The sequence below is a fragment of the Micrasema longulum genome, unplaced genomic scaffold (assembly GCF_059751315.1).
Source record: "Micrasema longulum isolate JH-2025_06_02 unplaced genomic scaffold, ASM5975131v1 h1tg001509l, whole genome shotgun sequence".
In the NCBI taxonomy this organism is placed as follows: domain Eukaryota; kingdom Metazoa; phylum Arthropoda; class Insecta; order Trichoptera; family Brachycentridae; genus Micrasema; species Micrasema longulum.
This window is the reverse complement of record NW_028278693.1, coordinates 70,943-94,429: the sequence shown is the minus strand read 5'-3', so window position 1 is coordinate 94,429 and position 23,487 is coordinate 70,943. Positions and strand designations below refer to the sequence as shown.

General features: G+C 34.9%; 1 protein-coding gene across 2 annotated transcripts in view; it reads right to left on the bottom strand.

Annotated features, from left to right (window-relative positions):
- Window positions 1–9,262: 9,262 nt before the first annotated feature.
- The window catches only part of LOC148275109 (alpha-1,6-mannosyl-glycoprotein 2-beta-N-acetylglucosaminyltransferase-like), a 35,354-nt gene continuing 21,129 nt past the window's right edge, over window positions 9,263–23,487 (bottom strand). For both annotated transcript variants that reach the window (XM_088236123.1, XM_088236121.1), the window contains exons 8-13: window positions 22,096–22,193; window positions 21,103–21,248; window positions 20,165–20,325; window positions 15,731–15,951; window positions 10,870–11,043; window positions 9,263–9,485 (exon numbers count right to left, since the gene is read on the bottom strand). In XM_088236123.1, coding sequence (XP_088092249.1) covers window positions 9,395–9,485; window positions 10,870–11,043; window positions 15,731–15,951; window positions 20,165–20,325; window positions 21,103–21,248; window positions 22,096–22,193 — 891 coding nt within the window. In that variant the 3' untranslated portion in view covers window positions 9,263–9,394. The remainder of the gene's footprint in view (window positions 9,486–10,869; window positions 11,044–15,730; window positions 15,952–20,164; window positions 20,326–21,102; window positions 21,249–22,095; window positions 22,194–23,487) is intronic.

Genomic DNA, 23,487 nt, shown 5'->3' with positions numbered 1-23,487 from the left:
CATAGGATTTAATTACGTACAATTTTACAAAATACAATGAATTACTATTCAAATTAAATCTATTTATGGCGTTCATATTATTGTATTAACATTATTCAATTTACAAAGATACAGTTTTTTAAGATTCTTCGACACGTTCGCGGACACTTGTTTCTCATAGCATCCACTCAGTAGACACCTAATTCTCATAGCATCCACTCAGTAGACACCTAATTCTCATAGCATCCACTCAGTAGACACCTAATTCTCATAGCATCCACTCAGTAGACACCTATTTCTCATAGGATCCACTCAGTAGACACCTAATTCTCATAGCATCCACTCAGTAGACACCTAATTCTCATAGCATCAACTCAGTAGACACCTAATTCTCATAGCATCAACTCAGTAGACACCTAATTCTCATAGCATCAACTCAGTAGACACCTAATTCTCATAGCATCCACTCAGTAGACACCTAATTCTCATAGCATCCACTCAGTAGACACCTAATTCTCATAGCATCCACTCAGTAGACACCTAATTCTCATAGCATCAACTCAGTAGACATCTATTTCTCATAGGAATGTTAAACAGGGAGCATTGTTCCGCAGTACATTCACATTGTCCCTACCATGAAGAAATGAACTGCAAAGGAACGTGGTCTATAAAGAGACCACAGGACGCAGCCAACGTCAGTCAGCCCGTTCAGTTAATCAGCCCAACAAGATCAGTGCAGTTCACTCAGTTCCAGCATGTAGTTCAAGTGCAGTCTCTTCGACCCATCATCGCCGTAACACTCGCCCGACATAATTAATTATGTATTCGCCATGTAATAAAGCAACCTTTGTCAATCTCTAACTGGGGTAGGAGCTCCAACCAATCGACCCTCAACTACTAAATGCTGCGGTAGAAAGCGGACATGGATCACGTAAGGCATTTGACGCCGCGCAAGAACGTAAAAAACTGCATCTTTGAGTTTTCAAATAAAAAAGCGTATTGTATTTGAGCTCTGGACATTATTTCGATGGTTGACTAAAAATAAAAATATGTGAACAACGTCCGCGGTCGGAGCTGGACCGTCCGTAGGCTCAGTTGGCACAGAGAGCCAGACTGCGACTTAGCTGCAAGGGAGGGGGAAAAAGTACGCCATCGATTTACAAATGTTTACAGCGGGTTCGAATGTTCAATAAGCCCATGTTGAGGGCCGAGACACAGACACATGAATAATGTAGTTTTACCTCGCAGCTACCAAATCAAAGATCTTGGTATTCTTTTTTAAGCGAATTTCATGTTTAAGTCCCATATGACCTATAGTCCTTAAAATTTAGCTCGATCAGAAGACAGCTGTCGGCAAAAGTGACAACATAACTTTGTAGTAACGTCAAAGAAGTGATTGATATTGACACACGAAAAATCATTTATATCTGGCGTGTTCATTATTTTTTTTAAAACAATGCTTGACATATAAATCAACGTAAAAATATAAAATCAGCTTTAAAACAAACAAAAATAAACCTAATTATTAACGATGTTCTTACAAGTTCAATCATTTTGCAAAAATGTTAAAGACGGGACAAATTGATCGAAAAAAAAAATTCATTAGATGTTGTTCATGAAAAAAGTATAAATGTCTCATTTTTTTAACATATTACAACAGAGATGAAGAACATTTCAGAGAAGGTAATATAGAAGTCCAGGCATCTACAGGGCTTATGACCTGTCACTGGCTGGTTTAAGTGGCCACTTTACACACTGTGTAACATTCACCATTCTTAAATTTATTTCAACAGAGAGGGAAAGCATTTTTGAGAAGGGAATATGGAAGTCTAGGCATTTACAGGGCTTATGACCTGTCACTGGCTGGCTGGCTAGGGAAGAAACCCAGCCAGTCTGCAAGCATTTGGACATAATCAAACTTTGTTGAATTACTACCTGGTAAAAGGAGAAGAATAAAAATTGGAAAATTGTTTTCAGGCGTTGCCTAGTAGGTGATTTGGTTCAGCCGGATGAATCTCACCCATGTGATAAAGGTTTCAGCTCTTTTACTTCACAAAAGTCAACAGATGAAACAGTTGAGGAAATGTGGATGTTCAAACATGGGCAGAATGGTGAATGTTACACAGTGTGTAAAGTGGCCACTTGAACCAGCCAATGACAGGTCATAAGCCCTGTAAATGCCTAGACTTCCATATTCCCTTCTCAAAAATGTTTTCCCTCTCTGTTGAAATAAATTTAAATATGAACAACTCCCTAGGGAAGAAACCCAGCCAGTCTGCAAGCATTTGGACATAATCAAACATTGTTGATTCACCATTCTGCCAATATTTGAACATCTATATTCCTTCAATTTTTTCATCTGCTGATGTTTGTGAAGTTAAAGAGCTGAACCCTTTATTTATGCGGGTGAGATTCGTCTAATTGAATTATTTCACCTGCATACTAGACTAGGCAACGCCTGAAAATGTTATTTTTTCAATTTCTATACTTCCTCATGGACCAGGTGGATTTATCAACAATTTCAGTCCATGGTTTATTATAGTACTTAAAATATAGCTTGATTAGAATGACAGCTGTCAAACTAATTTCATTAGTGATGGGATTACTGATCACAGATCAAATCGATTTTATCAGTTATTTCATGCAATCATGAAACTCTGTTTCCGAAAATTGATATAAAAAACGCAATAACAAGCCTATTATAGTGTGTTTAACACAATTATTCACCAAAAAATGAGACATTTGTAACTTTTTTCATAAACAATATCAAATCAATTATTTTTTTATTCGATCAATTTCAATTTGTCCCATCCTAACGTTTTTGCAAAATGATGTAACCTTGTAAGAACGCCGTTAATAATTAGGTTTATTTTTGTTTAAAAGCTGATTTTATATTTTTACGTTGATTTATATGTCAAGCATTGTATTAAAAAAATTAATTAACACGCCAGATACAATGATTTTTCGTGTGTCAATATAAATCACTCCTTAGACGTTACCACAAAGTTATGTCGTCACTTTTTCTGACAAATGTAATTCTAATCAAGCTAAATTTTAAGGACTATAGTCATATAGGACTTAAACATGAAATTTGCTTAAAAAATAATACCAAGATCTTCAATTTGGTAATCGGTAGTTGTCTGTGTCTCGGCCCTTGACCTTTCCCTCGCCGAGCATCCAAAAATTACACATGATCCGAACGGGGGGACCAAACGACCCCAGCGCCTACTCGTATACGGCGTCAGGAGAATAAAACGTTAGAAGTGTTTGTGACCGTGCAATAATAATCATGTTTTTGGGTACACACATTTTACTCATTCGTGTATTTTATGCATTTTTGTTGGTTTGCCGAATGCTCGCGTACATAGAGTGAATTGACCGAATCGGTCTATGGGGGATTCGAATCCCCCCCTTCGATTCGGCTAGGTTAACATAAGCTTATTTAACATTGGAATGTTGATCATATTTGTGGTCTGGCTCTATCCACGGTGTATTCGTTTGTAATCACATTTAGAATATAATTTCCTATAAATACTTCAACTGGCATTTATATAGCGTGCCATTTGTTAGTACAACTAAAAAAAAAAATATTTTGTAAGCGCTTTGTGAAAATAATCACATTTTAAAACATAACTTGACATCTTCAAACAAAGATCAAATATATAACATCAAATAAATACCTTTGTGACAGTTTTGATTGTGTTAATTTAAAAACTAAATTTGATAATAAATTATGAACATCACAGTAAATTTAGCTTGTCATAAAGTACAATACATAATGGTATGAACAATTAATTTTAATATGTATTAGCTATGTAGTACAGGTTGTAAACATTTCATGGTTTTATGTCCCATATTTAAAATGATTTGCAATACTTGCTTGCGAGTGTTGAAACAGTATCAAGAGCTGTCTTTAAATATTAAAACGCGTCTCGACAATTGTCTTTAAATATTAAAACACATCTCGACAGTTGTCTTTCAATATTAAAACACGTCTTGACAATTGTCTTTAAATATTAAAACACGTCTCGACAATTGTCTTTCAATATTAAAACACGTCTTGACAATTGTCTTTCAATATTAAAACATGCTTCAACAATTGTCTTTCAATATTAAAACACGTCTCGACAATTGTCTTCAAATATTGAAACATGTCTCAACACAATTGTTGGCCATCCATTAAATATTAAAAAGTGTCTTAACAATTGTCTTCAAATATTAAAACATACTTCAACAATTGTCTTTCAATATTAAAACAAGTCTCGAAAATTGTCTTCAAATATTGAAACATGTCTCAAAAATTGTCTTCAAATATTGAAACATGTCTCAACAATTGCCGTTAAATATTAAAAAGTGTCTTAACAATTGTCTTCAAATATTAAAACATGCTTCAATATTAAAACATGCTTCAACAATTGTATTTCAATATTAAAACAAGTCTCGAAAATTGTCTTCAAATATTGAAACATGTCTTAACAATTGCCGTTAAATATTAAAAAGTGTCTTAACAATTGTCTTCAAATATTAAAACATGCTTCAACAATTGTCTTTCAATATTAAAACAAGTCTCGAAAATTGTCTTCAAATATTGAAACATGTCTCAACAATTGCCGTTAAATATTAAAAAGTGTCTTAACAATTGTCTTCAAATATTAAAACACGCTTCAACAATTCAATATTACAAGTCTCGACAATTGTCTTCAAATATTGAAACATGTCTCAACAATTGCCGTTAAATATTAAAAAGTGTCTTAACAATTGTCTTTAAATATTAAAACACGTCTCGAAAATTGTCTTCAAATATTGAAACATGTCTTAACAATTGCCGTCAAATATTAAAAAGTGTCTTAACAATTGTCTTCAAATATTAAAACATGCTTCAACAATTGTCTTTCAATATTAAAACAAGTCTCGAAAATTGTCTTCAAATATTGAAACATGTCTCAACAATTGCCGTTAAATATTAAAAAGTGTCTTAACAATTGTCTTCAAATATTAAAACACGCTTCAACAATTCAATATTACAAGTCTCGACAATTGTCTTCAAATATTGAAACATGTCTCAACAATTGCCGTTAAATATTAAAAAGTGTCTTAACAATTGTCTTCAAATATTAAAATATGCTTCAACAATTGTCTTTCAATATTAAAACAAGTCTCGAAAATTGTCTTCAAATATTGAAACATGTCTCAACAATTGCCGTTAAATATTAAAAAGTGTCTTAACAATTGTCTTTAAATATTAAAACACGTCTCGACAATTGTCTTCAAATATTGAAACATGTCTTAACAATTGCCGTTAAATATTAAAAAGTGTCTTAACAATTGTCTTCAAATATTAAAATATGCTTCAACAATTGTCTTTCAATATTAAAACAAGTCTCGAAAATTGTCTTCAAATATTGAAACATGTCTCAACAATTGCCGTTAAATATTAAAAAGTGTCTTAACAATTGTCTTCAAATATTAAAACACGCTTCAACAATTCAATATTACAAGTCTCGACAATTGTCTTCAAATATTGAAACATGTCTCAACAATTGCCGTTAAATATTAAAAAGTGTCTTAACAATTGTCTTTAAATATTAAAACACGTCTCGACAATTGTCTTCAAATATTAAAATACGTCTCAATAATTGTCTTTAAATATTAAAACACGTCTCAACAATTGTCTTTAAATATTAAAACACATCTCAACAATGGCCTTTGAATATTAAAAAGCGTCTTAACAATTGTCTTTAAATATTCAAACACATCTCAAAAATTGTCTTCAAACATTGAAACATGTTTTGACTGTCTTCAAATATTGTAATTGTCCGAGAGTGTTGAAACATATCTCAATGAATGTCTGCAGTGTTGAAACACGTTTCAATAATCGTCTTTAAATATTTTAACACATTTCAACAATAATTGTTTTCAAATATTGAAACACCTATCAATAATTGTCATTAAATATTGAAACACACTCCAATAGTCAACATGTTGCAACAATTGTTTTTGAATATTAAAACACGTCTCCTCAACTGTCTTCAAATATTGACACATGTTTCAACAAATGTGTTTAAATATTAGAACACGTGTTGACAACTGTCTTTAAATGTAGAAACATGTCTTAATTACCTTTAAATATTGTCTCGACAATTGTCTGCAAAAAATTTTGAAACATGTTTTAAGAATTATTTCATCAGTTAAGTAACATTTAGGAGCAAATTTGTGCTAAAATTAACAGTAAAAATCATTTTGATAATACATTTTTAAAAATACAGTAGTCATTAGTAACATATTCTTAAAAATTTAGATAAATATCAACAAAAAAATAGTTAAAATATAAAGAATATAAAAATGATATTTAAGCTTAGAAACGAACAAAAAATACTTTAAAAATATCAAAAACAAAAAACAGGAATGTAAAATTTTATACATTTAAAAGAAAAGCTAAAAAAATAATACATTTTTAGGTACACAGGTAAAAAGGGGTCAATCTTTTACATACAATAAAGCGCAAGCATACGAGAAAAATGCTGCCTTTTTTACATATTCACATCATATTTTTATACACGAAAAATAATGGATAGAGAAATATTTGACAAATCGATATTTCAACATTGATAGAGAATAAAACATGGATGTCTAAGCGTGTATAGGGCATATGACCTGTCATTGGCTCGTTTAACTTTAAACACTCACCGTTTTGCACAAGTTCGAACATCCATAATGCTTTGATGCATCGATCAAAATCAACAGATGGAAGAATCGAAGCAATATGGGTGATCAAACGTAGGCAGAATGATAAAAAAAAAATTAAGCCAGCCAATTTGAATGCATTTTTTCTTTGAAAAAATGTTCATCTTAACAATATTTTGAGTCTGTCCAAATGTTTGTAGACACGGATTGACAAAGAGTTATCAAGATAAAACATATTACAATAGAGAGTACGTTTCTGAGAAGGATGATATGGAAGTTTAGGCATTTGCACAGCTTATAACATGTCATTGGCAGGTTGAAGTGACCACTTTACACACTGTTTCATATTCACAAACAGCATTTTTCAATTCTCTATACATGCTTGATTCGGATATTAGATTCGCATGCGTTTTGGCACACTAAAGAAAATAAAGGTACAGAGAAAACTAGCGACATCTATTGCTCGAAAGGAGGAATAAAAGCTTATCACTTTTCAACAGTAGATGTCACTACTTTTCTCTGTAGTTAAATTCTCTATAGTGGGCCGACAGGCATACAAATGCAATATCCAAACTAAACATATATAGAGAATTGAAAATTGAAATACTCGAATATGAAAGTCAACTACCTACCTATAGGCAGAATGGCAAATGTTACATTACAGTGTGTACTTGTTACATGACAGATCATAAGCTCTGTAAGTGCCTAGACTTCCATAATTTCAACTACTAAATAATTTGTGATAAAATATACAAAATTGAGGCAAAAATCAACAAAATTATATTTCAGTTGACCTTTTAAATATTTCTTTTGTCACTTACAAATTTTAAGAGGATGCAGTCGGATTTTTCGTCATGTAAACGTATTCTCGTATTTTCTCCCAAGATTATGGCACTATAGCGATAATTTTTATACACACTACAGATATTTATGTGATGTAGTGGTCAGCGCGTTTGCCCACCATGCAAGAGGTCTCGGGTTCGATTCCCGGCATGGTCGAGATGAAATATTTCTTTGAAAAGGTTTTTTAACACTATAATATTACATAGTCCCTGGACTGGCATCTGAAGCGTAAGACTGATCATCTTGCGACAGAAAATGATCAAGATAAGCTGCGATCGGTGCACAAATGCATTGCCCTATGCACCATTAGGTGGGGAGAGAGGAATGATGATGATGATGATACGCTTAGTTTTAAAAAAACTAAATCGGTGGGGTGGGGAAAACGGGAATACGAAGCCTCCATTTTAGTCAGGCATGATCAGTCCGATGTGCAGTTGTCTTTTTCGCACAGCATTCTGGGAGTTTACTCATCTAACTTCTCTACCACCGCATACCCTCTTAAAATTTGGAAATGTTTTATTTGCAAAATTTCAAATGTTATTTCGACATACTTTTAATACTTAAAAGCTAAATTTTTGATATTAAAAATAATTTGGCTGGAATAATCAATATTTTCCTAACTATTTACAATAAAAATAAATATTTAAAAATAAATTTGAATAATCTTTTGGGTACGTCCGGATGTATGTAGACAAGAAGCGGATTCGCTGGGGATTTTATCAACATCGACAAATATTTTCAACAGAGATGTATACAAAATGAAGAAATGCGGAGGCCGAGGCATTTACGGGGCTAGCACCCGTTTGGTTTGAGTGATCACGTTGCGCTCTGTGTGACAAACAGAAAATATTTAAATAAAATGTTTTTTTTTTACTAATGGTGACAGATTAAGCTGCTGATTTCATCAATGGTTATCGATAATTAAATTATTTTTACAAAAGGTTATCGATTATAAACTGATTTCACTTTTGGTTATCGATTATTCATCCGATTTCACTAATGGTTATCGATTATTCCATTATTTTCACAAAAGCTCATGGATTATACAAATGTTTTCACTAATGGTTTTCAAATATTAAATTATTTTTACATGAGGTTATGGATTATTCATTTGGTTTCAATAACCGTTTTCGATTTTTGAATTATTTTCATAAAAGGTCTTCGATTATTCCATTATTTTCACAAAAGGCCATCGATTATTCATCTGATTTCACTAACGGTTATCGATTATTAAATTATTTTCACAAAACTATTATTGAATAGTTTATCGGGACAAAATATATTTTAATACTTTGTTTTCTTTATAATGTATTAATATTGTAATAATGTGTATATTTTATTAAATAAAGATTATCCAATAATTTCCTAAAAGGTCATCGATTATTCATCTGACTAACTAATGGTTATCGATTTTTGAATTATTTTCACATAAGGTTATCGATTATTCATCTGACTTCAATAATGGTCATCGAGTTTTGAATTACTTTCACAAAAGGTTATCGATTATAAAACTGCTTTCAAATATTAAATTAATTTTACATAAGGTTATCGATTATTCATCTGACTTCAATAATGGTCATCGAGTTTTGAATTACTTTCACAAAAGGTTATCGATTATAAAACTGCTTTCAAATATTAAATTAATTTTACATAAGGTTATCGATTATTCATCTGACTTCAATAATGGTCATCGAGTTTTGAATTACTTTCACAAAAGGTTATCGATTATAAAACTGCTTTCAAATATGAAATTAATTTAACATAAGGTTATCGATTATTCATCTGACTTCAATAATGGTCATCGAGTTTTGAATTACTTTCACAAAAAGTTATCGATTATTCAATTATTTTCACAAAAGGTTATGCGCACTTTAATTTAGTAGTTTTCCTAGTAAATTCCATTCTCTAAAAGGAAAGTCATTCTCCTTTGATTGGCGGTTTTGGCTTCGGCTGAGATGTTCAGGCACAGTTCGTGGTCCCTGCAAAATATAACAAGCAAAATTAAATACCTTGTTTTAAAACCCCAAGTATCGCAAACCAACAATTATTTGGGTGTTTGAACCGAATACCATGGTTTAAGTATATTGTTTTTATATCTTCATGAAATAAAATCATAGACGTACTTTAAATGAATAAATAATACTTGGCACAGTACATTGCAATGTTGCCAAAATACAAAATATCATTATTGTTACAATTTATACGATCTGGGCCATAATTTTCTTTTCCTCATTTCGAAAACATGTTTAAACAATTGTGTAGATAGTCGAAGAGGTAAAAAAAAAAAAAAAATATATTATTAGTTATTTATCGAGACGAACTGTTGCCCCGACTTCCCCAGTACGATTTGTTTTCAAATTCGTTTTATGAAAAAGCGCAAATAATTCACAATTTCAACAAACATCATCCCACTTCCAAATCTCACTCTGCACTGGAAAATAAATGATTTTTGATATATTTTGGAATTTTGCGATCGCCGCGCCGAGCCGTGCGCTTACAAATGTTCATACAAAATGGCTATTTGAATAATTTTAATTACTCTGATGCAGTTTCAATGCGTTTAGAATATTATATAACTGATTCTGTCTTGGATTATGAAATAATTTTGGAATTTAATGCCAGCAATAGCCACAAAGATGCAAATAAAAAAGGCATTTTCACGGGATTTAGAAAATTTTAATTCGAAATTTCAATCAATGTCTAAGACTAACCTAACCTAACCTAACTATCTGTATATAATTAACAATTCAATCATTAGTAATATTCATTCTGATTTGGGTTACGCGAAGCGATGTTTCTGTGATGCTGTCGAAATGCGATCTCTCAGGCGAATGTGTGTTAAAACTATGTACGATAGATGCACAAATGTCGAGATCCGTACCTTACCTAAGGCTGAGACAAGCATTATCGACAACATCAAGAAAGGAGCTCTGCGCCGGTTCGGACACGTAGAGCGAATGGACAGCGAAAGAATGGCTAAGAATATTTACAATGCGAATGTTGATGGATGCAGAAATAGGGGTAGACCGCGAAAGACATGGCATGACCAAATCCAACAAATACTTGAAGATGGACATCATGTCAAAAGTCGGCACGTGTGCATGAAAAGATGTATGGATATAGAAGAAAGGAGATCTGTATGCAAAGATAGAGTGATGTGGCGTTCTTTCCTCTCTACATACCCTTACGGGGAAACGGCGTGATGGTTTGTTGTTGTTGTTGTTATTAATTATAACGAGCAAATTCAGTCAGTCCCATCTTCCTCTTACAAGCAAGTTCGACTGTGTGCTCAAATCTAGCAACAGCGAAGCACTGCCGGGTACAGCTCGCGTTGAATCGAAGCACAGAGGCTCGGCGCCTTACCTCACGTCCCCCCAGCCGCCGTTGCCCTTCCATATCTTGGCCTTCTTGGTGGCGGCGGCCACCTGCAGCGTCAGGCCCGCCGGGTACAGGAACTTCCTGGCGCCCAGCACCACGCGCTGCACCTTGCCTATGACGGCGTTGCTGTCGCAGTTCGCCTTCTTGTGATGGACGCCGCTGGGCCAAGCGAACAGAAACAAACGGTCGATTGATTTGAATTATCAATTGACAATGAGGAATTCCAGCCCGACCCAGAATCAAATTTTAAAAATGTTTTCGTGTACACTATCTCAAAAACCCACTCAAAAATAAATAAAAAATAGTATTAATTTTAAAATCGTAAATAATGACGTCACTCCTTATATCTGGGTGTAGTGTTTCCGGTTTCCGCTTTAAAGCCCCCGCACCTTGTAAGGAGCGTTTTGACCATAGAAAAAAAAGAGTATAATTTGAATAATTTGACATTTCAACCAGAGATTATGTCAACTTTCTAGGTTTTTCTAAATGGAAACGTTCGTAAAAACAATCGTAACATAGAAATGAGCAAATTACGATCAACTAAATTAAGTAATCAAAGCAATATTCCATAGATTCTCGTCAGGTCAGTGAAAGTAAGAACGCCAACCGTTTCATGACGTCACTACTGAAAAGTGACACACTGATTACAGTCATTTGGTGCGGTATTTGATAAATGTAACTTAAAAAAATCATATCTTTGTAAATAATGCACAAAAAAAAATATAAAAAATTGCTTAGTTAAATAGTACGCTAATAGAAAAAAAAAATAGAAAATAGTGGAATTCCTCATTCTTGATGGAATTCCATTGTAATGATGTTATAACTTATATTTACATACAAGTTATTAATTACATATAAGTTATGAATATAACTATATAAAAGTACCTATAGTCCTTAAAATATAGCTTATTAGAATGACAGTTGTCAGCAAAAGTGACGACATAACTTTGTAGTAACGTCTAAGGAGTGATTGATATTGACACACGAAAAATCATTTGTATCTGGCGTGATAATTAATTTTTTTAATACAATGCTTGACATATAAATCAACTTAAAAATATAAAATCAGCTTTAAAACAAAAATAAACCTAATTATTAACGACGTTCATACAAGGTTACATCATTTTGCAAAAACGTTAGAGATGGGTCAAATTGATCAATGAAAAAGTATAAATGTCTTATTTTTTCACATATTACAACAGAGATGAAGAACATTTCAGAGAAGGTAATATAGAAGTCCAGGCATCTACAGGGCTTATGACCTGTCACTGGCTGGTTTAAGTAGCCACTTTACACACTGTATAACATTCACCATTCTGCCCATTTTTGAACATCTAAATCTCAAATGTTCTTCATCTCTGTTGTAATATGTTAATATAAACAGCTCCCCGGGGAGTTGAATCCAGTCCTTGTCTACAAAAATTTAGACAAACTCAAAATATTGTAGATAAATCCACCTGGTCCATGAAGAAGTATAGAAATTGAAAAAATAACATTTTCAGGCGTTGCCTAGTCTAGTATGTAGGTGAAATAATTCAATTAGACGAATCTCACCCGCATAAATAAAGGGTTCAGCTCTTTAACTTCACAAACATCAACAGATAAAAAAATTGAAGGAATATAGATGTTCAAATATTGGCAGAATGGTGAATCGACAATGTTTGATTATGTCCAAATGCTTGCAGACTGGCTGGGTTTCTTAGGTAAGTTATTAATTACATGTAACTATATACAAGTACCTATAGTCCTTAAAATATAGCTTATTCGAATGACAGTTGTCAGCAAAAGTGACGACATAACTTTGTAGTAACGTCTAAGGAGTGATTTATATTGACACACGAAAAATCATTTGTATCTGGCGTGTTCATTTATTTTTTTTAAACGATGCTTGACATATAAAGCAACATAAATGTATAAAATCAGCTTTAAAACAAACAAAAAACTAAAATAAACCTAATTATTAACGACGTTCTTACGAGGTTACATCATTTTGCAAAAACGTTAGAGATGGGACAAATTGATCAATGTAAATTTTATTTTTATTTATTTATTTTATTTATTTAGCATTTCACAGTTTTAAAATGTACAGAGTTTATTTGTTTCAGGTCCCGACTAGCTAGGAAATTCCTGTGTTCAGGAAGGACCTTATTTTATTCATGTGTTTTTTTTTATTTTTAATTTCATGAAATGATGCTTAATAAATTCAAAGAATAATAATAACATTATAAAAAATCAATATAAATTTAAATTAGAAAACATGCAAGTAATAATAATAAAAATTGAATCATAAAAATAGATTAGAAAATATGCCATTAATAGTAAATAAATGAGACACAATTATTATAAATTATAAAACATACCGATAATAATACAAATTGAACCACAAATACACATTATAATATATAAAATGAGTAATTAAGAAATTAAACAAAAATATAAATTGGAAAACATACCGATAATAATAAAAATTGAAGAACAAAAATAAATTACAGAATATACCATTTATAATTTTTTTTTTAAAATAAGATACGGTTAAAATACTAGTTTTAAAAAGAAAAAAAAAACATATGTAAATGAATAAACATAAAAAGTAAAAATGAAATATACATAAAAACAATAAGAGATTTTTTTCAATTAAAAGCAACACAATTTTTAGTCATGAAAATAATTACAGGATATAAAAAGGTAAATCGATCGAATAAAAAAATAATTCATGTGATGTTGTTCGTAAACTATAATATAATAAAAGTATAAACTATAATAGGCTTGTTTTCGCGTTTTTATATCAATTTCTGGAAACAGAGTTTCACGTTTGCATGAAAAAACTGATAAAATCAATTTGATCAATGCTCAGTAATTTCCCATCACTCGGGGAGGAAATCCAGCCAGTCTGCAAGCATTTGGACATACTCAAACTTTGTTGAATAATTTACTCGATGAAAAATGCATTCCAGAATATTACTCCAAGGATATTTCTTAAAATATATAAGACCCATGTGAGACCTTTATTGGAGAATGGATATCAAGTTTGGAGTTCCTACTTTACTAAAGACATCGAGCCACTGGAAAAAGTCCGAAGATGTGCTACGAAAATCCCTAAATTACTCAAAAGGATGCCCTACCACGGTAGATTAAAAGCACTAGGACTTATTGGAAGAACGATGAAAGAGAGGGCTTTGTTGAAACTTATAAGATACTCAATAATTACTAAGACCGTCTCCTGCATGAGATGTATCAACTAAATCCCAACACAAATTTACAGGGACATTACTGGACACTCTATCTTCCCCAATTCCACCTCAATCCCAAGATAAACTTCCTTTCCAGCAGGGTACTTTCAGACTGGGATAAATTACCAAACCCGGTTGTCCATTCTTTCGGTCACCGGTTCAAAGACCGTTTGGACGTGTAGGATTAGGCTGTTGAGGGATCGGAGCTCCACCCCAGTTAGAGATTGACAGAGAAGACACGAGGTTTTATTTTTTAAATATTTGGACCTTTTGTATTTAGTAGCCTTACGTGTCATGTACAAGACTAAGGTACTCGGAAAAAATAGTGTTTGTTTGTCTTGGATACGGGATGTTCCAATCGCCATTGTTGCAAAGTCCAAGAACAATGGCGCGTGATAACTACTTTTAACTACAGTGTGGACATCTGTTAAGGATATTCCATATTCCCTGCATTCTGCTTCAAGATTATGGCGTTGTAAACTGAGAAATGGGCACTGAAATAACAGATGTTCTATACTCTGTGAAGAAATATCATCGCATGGACAATAGTCATCATTCCTTAATTTAAACCTATATGGGTAACTTCTCATAGCTCGTGTCCGGTAAAAATTTGGGTCGTTTCAAAAGACACGAGGTTGCCGTTTGATGTTTATTTAATACATGTTGAATAAATAATGAATTAAGTCGATGATGGGTTATTGAGACTGCACTTGAACTTCATGCTGGAACTGAGTGACTTCGTCCAGCTGACTGGCGTTGCCACGCCCTGTGGTCTCTTTATAGGCGACGTTCCTTTGTAGTTCATATATTCACTGTAGGGACGATGTGAATTTACTGCAGAACGATGCCCCCTGCAATACTGTTAAAGTTGCTGTATTGGATTCTATAGGAAATGACGACATTGCTTTCTTCGGTCATTACACTGTTTTTGGTGAATCGTTTTAGTGTGTCATCGATTGTGGACTATGAACCGTTTGGATGGTTTTTTGAAGGAAGAAGAACTTGGACAAAAGGCAGTACGCGAGATATAGGCGCATCAGCAAAGGCTGCCTGCCTATGACCAATAATAATAAAAATAATCACGATTAATGAAAAGAAATTGGAAAATTAGAAAATTTAGGAATACATTTGTAAGAAAAAGAACGGATTGCCTTTCCTCTGAAGCTGCTTCGACTATGGAGTTGTGGGGTTTATGGTCAAAACATTTTACTTGAAATATAGCAATGACCGATGAAGCGGTGTCATCATTTTCTATAGAATCCAATACAGCAAATTATGCAACTCTAACAGTATTGCACAGAAAGATGAGAGCATCGTTCTGCAGTACATCAACACCGTCCGTACCATCGAGATATGAATAACAAAGGAGTGCGGTCTATAAAGAGACCGCAGGGCGCAGTTAACGCCCAGTTCTCGACCAGTCAACGTCGGTCGAAGACTCCGCTCAACACAGTCACTCAGCTCCAGCATGCAGTTACTTCAACTCCTAATTAAACATCAAACAGCAACCTCGAGTCTTCTGTCAATCTCCAACTGGGGTAGGAGCTCCAAACCTCGGCAACCTTAATCCTACGGAGTGAACACGGATTAAGCAAGTGAAGCACTCTGGCACTGACCACTCCCCGATGTGGAAGACGCGCGGGCCGCGCGCCACCATGGCCTTGAGGGGGTGGCGCGCGCGCAGGCACTGCTGCGAGACGCGCTGCAGCGACCAGTCCCAGTTGTAGTCGTCGTAGCGGCAGAAGGTGTCCGCGCACGCGCGCAGCTCCCTCCACACGGAGCGGCGGAAGGCCATGCCCATGTTGTGGCGGCTGCTCTGCCAGACGCCGACCTCCACCTGGAACGCGACAAGCGCATATTCTAACATCGGCAGAATGGTGAATGTTACACAGTGTATAAAGTGGCCACTTATTATTATGGTTGGGTAATTTATTTATTAACGGACATTGTCCATGTATACAATTCATAGGGTTTGAATATTACAATAAAAGAATAGTTTTAAACATTAAAAAAAAGAAAAGAAGCATCGACAAACATAAGGGACATCGAGACAAGATCTGGACTATTTATTTAGTGCTCGTTTAAATCCTTGTAAACTTAAACCAAAAAAGTCCAGATCTTGTCTTGAGTTAACAATACGACAAAGACATTGGAGAATTAAGGCCATAGTTTGTTGTGTGCTGATCAACCTACGAGTCAGAATATAGAATTTTACTTGTCCCAGTAATGATGGCACATCGACTATACAATTTAGTATGCCGAACATATATATGGAGTCAATATTAGTTCTACGTTTTTGTAGACTAGAAATATTTAACATTGGCTCTATATCAGCATAAGAACCTCTCTCTAGTCCGAGCATCCACGCTACTTTTCGAAGAGAGCGATGTTGGACTGATCAATGTGATTTATGCGATTGACATAGAATGGAGACCAGCCCACTATTCTAGGAGGCATATTCTAGAAGAGGGCGAACAGTCGAGCAATAAAGAGTTTTGATTGCACGGACATTAGTAAAACCAGAGGATATTCTGTTAATGAAGCCGAGTAATTTCAGTGATTTATTGACTGTATTATCTATATGCTCGTTGTATGTCAGTTTATAGTCCAAAACAACTCCTAAATCTCTGATGGACTTAACTACATCAATTTTGGAGTTTTCTAATAGGTACTCGCCGAAACTAATTTTACTGTCAGAAATTAATTTTACTGGCCGAAACTAATTTTACTGGCCGAATTAATTTTACTGGCCGAAACTAATTTTACTGGCCGAAACTAATTTTACTGGCCGAAACTAATTTTACTGGCCGAAACTAATTTTACTGGCCGAAACTAATTTTACTGTCCGAAATCAATTTTACTGTCCGAAACTATTTTTACTGGCCGAAACTAATTTTACTGGCCGAAACTAATTTTACTGGCCGAAACTAATTTTACTGGCCGAAACTAATTTTACTGGCCGAAACTAATTTTACTGTCCAAAATCAATTTTACTGGCTGAAACTTATTTTACTGTCCGAAACTATTTTTACTGGCCGAAACTAATTTTACTGGCCGAAAATAATTTTACCAGCCGAAACAGAAATTTGAATAACCCCCCTTCGCCTTCTCGCCAACCCTTGCGCCTAGGACAATGAATCTAATCTGGAAGCGCTGAAAGAGACTTCAATACTCCCTCATCTCTGTTGAAATACGTAACTTCTTAACGATCGGTATTTGCTGCATTGCGTACCAATAGATGCTCTATGCACCATCGTGGGTGGATAAGGGAATGATGATGGTGAATAATAAAAATGTAACAACCATAGAATTATAATATGTTTGCATACATCGCACTGCGTCCAAAAGTCTGATATCCCGCCTGCGCGCATGCGCGATGTGGCCGCGTAATGTTGCCAGACCGCAAACAATATATTTTCGTAACGCAAATAATAGATGATTTTGTGTTATGTTTTACCATCAAAAATATTTTACTGTTGGAACTATAAAAAAAAAACAGATACTATTATTAGGCAAACGTCAAAAAAACAGGTACTATTATTAGGCAAACGTCAAAAAAACAGGTACTATTATTAGGCAAACGTCAAAAAAACAGGTACTATTATTAGGCAAACGTCAAAAAAACAGGTACTATTATTAGGCAAACGTCAAAAAAACAGGTACTATTATTAGGCAAACGTCAAAAAAACAGGTACTATTATTAGGCAAACGTCAAAAAAACAGGTTCTATTATTAGGCAAACGTCAAAAAACAGGTCCTATTATTAGGCAAACGGAAAAAAAACAGGTACTATTACTAGGCAAACGTAAAAAAAACAGGTACTAATATTAGGCAAACGTAAAAAAAACAGGTAGTTTTACTAGGCAAACGTAAATAAAACAGTTTAATATACTCGGCCTCGTGGTGTAATGGTCAGCGCGTTTGCCTACCATGCAAGAGGTCTCGGGTTCGATTCCCGACATGGTTGATATGAAATATTTATTTAAAATAGTGTTTTCACACAAGAATGTTTCACAGTCCCTGGACAGGTACCTGAAGCGTAAGACTGATCATCTTACCTTCATCTAACAAAATTAATCGAGATATGCTGCGATTGATGTACCAATCCAGTGCCCTTTGCACCATTAGGTACGGAAAGGGAATGATGATGATGATGAATATTATACTAAGGCTTACTAATAGAAAGCCGGAGAAAAAATTCTACTACCTTGGCAATTCTAACAAAATGTCCGCCTTGTTTTATTTAACAATCTGACAGAGGGTAAAATAATGGAGTTCTTGCATAATACTATATGTGAATTTGCTACTTACACATGAAATGTGATCCCACCCTATTCTCTTTTAATCCCAGTATTTTGACACTTACAAACGACACAACACGGCGTAGTTGAATTTAAATCGGCAGTTGCGTACTGAGCAACGTCTACAGAGTAACTAATGGCCAAAACGTAAAACTACTCATTTGTGAGTAGTTTTACGTTTTGTTTTTTAGTTATAATTCTATGGTAAAAACTACTGTTAGGCTCAATTTTACCCCCCCCCCCCCCAAAATGGGGCTATATAAGTTATACGATAATATCCAAAACCTTAATAGGGAAATATCACATACTACAAATATGGATAAAAATATATAAAATAGATTTAGAATAATTAATTGTATTTTCAAAATCAATATGGATATTGTAAAGAAATGTTTTCATATATATAACTTTTAAAAATAAATTATTAAAAATATGTCTACAAAAACGCGACATGTTTGGCCTTGATAATTATTGTGACGTCAAGATTCATTTCAAAGCTCTATTTAAATTTAAACGGTCACAAACAAAGTTCAAAATTTAATCCAAATCGTGACGCATTAGGGGCGTGGCCAATGTTACCAATGACCGTTAAAAAAACGTGATATTTCCCTATTCAAATACATGCAAAAAAATAAATATCTAAAATACTAAATGAGTCATAAGGGTCACTTTCCCGTCCAACATTCCACCTAATTAGTATGCATTTATATGCAATTATCATGAAGTGGCATGCAATATTAGTCCCTATTGCTGAATGAAATCCACGCGCCAACTACAAGATTTGACGATTCACCACAAGTGTCACAATCTATTGAAGTAAAATCATCAAACAGTACGCAAATTGCATGGCATATCTGGGGTTCTTGGCAAGCGAAAGTGGTCTCAGCTGCAAAGGAAAAATATTTACAAAATGCACGAGTTAACAGGGTTCATTTTCCCGCGAGACAGGCTGCCAAATTAGTGCGCGGTTGCTAGTGATTTTGTAATCTGTGTGCATGCGATAGTAGACCTTTTGGTAGTATCCGTAGAGGTGAGGCAGCAGATGGTATCCCCAAGTTTGGGCATATGACAACCTCTTGTTCCTGGCGGCGTTTTTCTGAATGTTCCAAAGTTGCGGCGTCCGGGGTAAAAACAAAATGGACACACATATATAAGACATATGCATTAATTATAAAATCAAAAAATTCCATACAAAGTTTGTTATATGTGATTTTAAAAGTACGAAACACACTGCAACATTCACCATTCTGCCTATAGGTTGTTGACGTCCACATTCACAAATGGCATTTTTTGATTTTCTATAAATGCTCGGTTTTGATATTACTTTCACACGCCTGTTGGCCCACTATAGAAAATGAAAGTAAGAAGAAAATTAATGGCATTAATCGTTGAAGAAAGGCAATTTTTATCTTATTCTACTACTACCATCACGCCATTTCTCCGTAGGGGTAGGCAGAGAGAATGGACCGCCACACACGTCTATCCTGGCATACATTTCTAGCTTCTTCCACATTCATGCATGCCCTTCGGTTCTGCCCGCTTTGACATGACCAGACTTAAGATTTTGGTTTATCTGATCATGCCACGTCTTCCTTGGTCGTCCACGCCAATTTATTGATTCTCTTTATTCATGGTGTTTATGCCATACGTGAATATGGAAGTCGACCTATAGGCAGAGTGGTCTATGTAACACATTGTGTAAAAGTTATCTGATATTAAAATATGAATAAATAGTATGAGAATAATTACCTTATCCCCCGTGGAGTAATAATTGTAGGTCTTGAGGTAGGTGCCGAGGCACAGGATATTGCAGTCTTTACACTGGCGGTCGACGGCGTCTTCCATTAGGTGGAGAACGTGCAGGAAGTCTTCCGCCACATAGTGGTCCTCTTCGAGGAACAAAACTTGACCTGGAAATTGAGTTTTTAAACATTTATTTATTAGCCCCTGACGTCCAGAGTGAATAATCCTCTGTGAGTTTGCCTACCGTCATGACCCTTGGTGAGTTTGCCTACCGTTTTGATCCTCAGTCAGTTTGTCTACCGTTATGATTATTGATGAGTTTGCCTACCATTATGATTATTGATGAGTTTGCCTACTATTATGATCCTTGGTGAGTTTGCCTACCGTTTTGATCCTTAGTCAGTTTGTTTACCGTCATGATTATTGACGAGTTTTCCAACCATTATGATTATTGATGAGTTTGCCTACCATTATGAGTATTGATAAGTTTGCCTACCATTATGATCCGTGGTAAGTTTGCCTATCGTTTCGATCCTTAGTCAGTTTGCCTACCGTTATGATTATTGATGAGTTTGCCTACCATTATGATCCTTGGTGAGTTTACCTACCACTATGATACTTGGTGAATTTGCCTACCATTATGATCCTTGGTGAGTTTGCCAACTATTATGATCAATAATGAGTTTGCCTACTATTATTGATTCTTGGTAAATTTATCTACCGTTATGATCTTTAGTCAAGTTGCCTGCCGTTATAATTATTGATGAGTTTGCCTACATCATGATCATTGATAAGATTGCTTACCACTATGATCATTGGTAAGTTTTCCTACCATTGCGATTGCTGGTGAATTTACCTACAATTATGATCATTTATGAGTTTGCCTACCATTATGGTACTCAGGTAGTTTGCCTACCACTATGAGACACACAGAGTTTTCTTACCATTATGGTCCTTGGTGACTTGCAGGCCATCAAATACCCTGTTGGCCTTCCACCACCAGTGATGTTTGGTCTGGGAGAACTTTGCCTCCCTATAATGCCCGTATAGGTCTGGGTGTAACGCGTTTATACATTTCTTCTTGATAGCTCTGTAACAAATAGTTATTTTACAATCCATACAATGTAATTAGAGTACCAATCCAGTTCTCTATGCACTAAACTAAAATTCGAGACATACATACTATAAAAATAAAAAAAATACATAACGAGACTATTGTCAAAGTAATAGGAGAATCCTGCTCCAGAAAACCCCTTCGGATACATGGAACAGATCCACATCCAGAGCAATGTTGTTCAGCGTAGCGATAGCCCTTCCAATGGCAGGGCGCTCCTGCATATCGGAATATGAAACAATCTATGCTGACGCTGTCTTAGGTAATTATCAGGAACATACAAACCAATGCTCATCATAATCTCAGAATTATCGATCACACCGCGCAACAATCGATAAAAATGTGTAGTCAAATACACATTCCTTCTAGTCTCTAAACTGTTGTAGCCGAGCATACCCTGGAGAAACTCGGTTGGGTAGAGCCGAGGATAATACCCGCACTCTCTGATGTAGAGATATCTCCTTTTGGATTTTCTCTATCATAAGAGAGTACTTCAGTTCATGTGGCTCCCAAATCTTCAAATGTTACATCCACCCTGCCAGGAATCGAACCCAGAACCTTAAGAAGGAGAACTGTATTCTTCATCCGACACATCTTAAACACAGAGAAAATACTACCTTCCCTAAAATGTTCTCCATCTGTCTTATAGTTTGTTAATCTAAATCTATTTATAGTTGAGAATCAAATCCATGACCGCGGTAGGCATAAGAGGTGGACTAAAGCTTGTTAAGGCTATCTTGTTCAATTTCAGACTCAGAACTGTATTCTTCATTCGCCTGGACACTTGCACACGGATAATAAAATTCTAAGAAATAACACTCACTCATTCTTCTTTATGTCCCGAGGGCAGTCATCGGGATCCTCTCCGGGGAATTGGTTAGGATATATCTGCATTGAGTGCGGGTAGAATATCTGCATCACCTAGAACCATACGAACACAATTTGCTAGCCGACAACTATAAAGAAATAAATGAGGCGGTTACGAGTGAAAATTTACATAGTCTGGTAGCTGAGGAAATATTGGTAAGCAAATGGCTCCTCGTTGGGCGCCATTTGTAAGGTTTGGTATTATTTCAAGAAGGGACTCACTGATTGACTGACTGGCTGACAGGGCGTTACCACGCCCTGTTGTCTCTTTATAGGCCACGTTTCTTTGTTCTTCATACCTCCATGGTAGGAACAATGTTAATGTACTGCATAATATAATGTATTGAATTCAATAGAAAACGCTGACTTGCTTCATGGATTATGCACTACATTTCAGGTGAAATTATTAAGCATGTGTGTGTTATTGACAAGTGGACCATGAACCCCCCAACAATAAACGAATAATGTAAAACTAAGTAGCAAATATAAACAAGAGCAATAAAATAATGGTATACAATATCAACAAACAAGACTTCGAGCTAACCTATGCCATGACAATCCCACTTCGCCCCACACCGGGTTAGTGGCAAATAGATCCGCGAAAAACCGGAAGATCTATCCCAAAGAATTCCAAGATGTGACGAATTGACTAATCTACACATTCTGGACCACAGAATTTAGAGTAGTCCAAAAACTGCATACGCGCGTCAAACAGAAGGCGACTAAACTACTCTTAAAAGAGTAGTTTTACAATGTTTGATTATGTCCAAATGCTTGGGCAGAATGGTGAATGTTACACAGTGTGTAAAGTGGCCACTTAAACCAGCCAATGACAGGTCATAAGCCCCGTAAATGCCTAGACTGCCATATTCCCTTCTCAATAATTTTTCCCTCTCTGTTGAAATAAATTTAAATAGAGTAGTTTTACGTTTCGATTCATTAGTTTCCTTGCAGACGTCCCGATTTGAATTCAACTATGCCGTGTTGTGTCGTTTTAAAGTGTATAAATACGGCTGGGATCTTAAAGAAACAAGATGGGATCACATTTCATGCTTAATTAGCAAATGCACGTGAAAGTAGCAAATGCATTACTTAAAAATTGAATTATTTTTCCATCTGTTAGATTGTCAAAGAAAACAAAATGGACATTTTGATAAATAGCTGATTTTGACTACTGGGGACATGGCTGGGAACATGCAACAAAGACGGGACATTAAGTATTTTGAAAATACGTATAAGGTTCATCTCCGTTCTACGTTTCTCCAATGAAGACAGGCTGAGATATTGCTCTATTGAAATAATGCTGTCGCCGACCTTGTTGCCCAGTAAATTCACGGTTTCTTGGTTC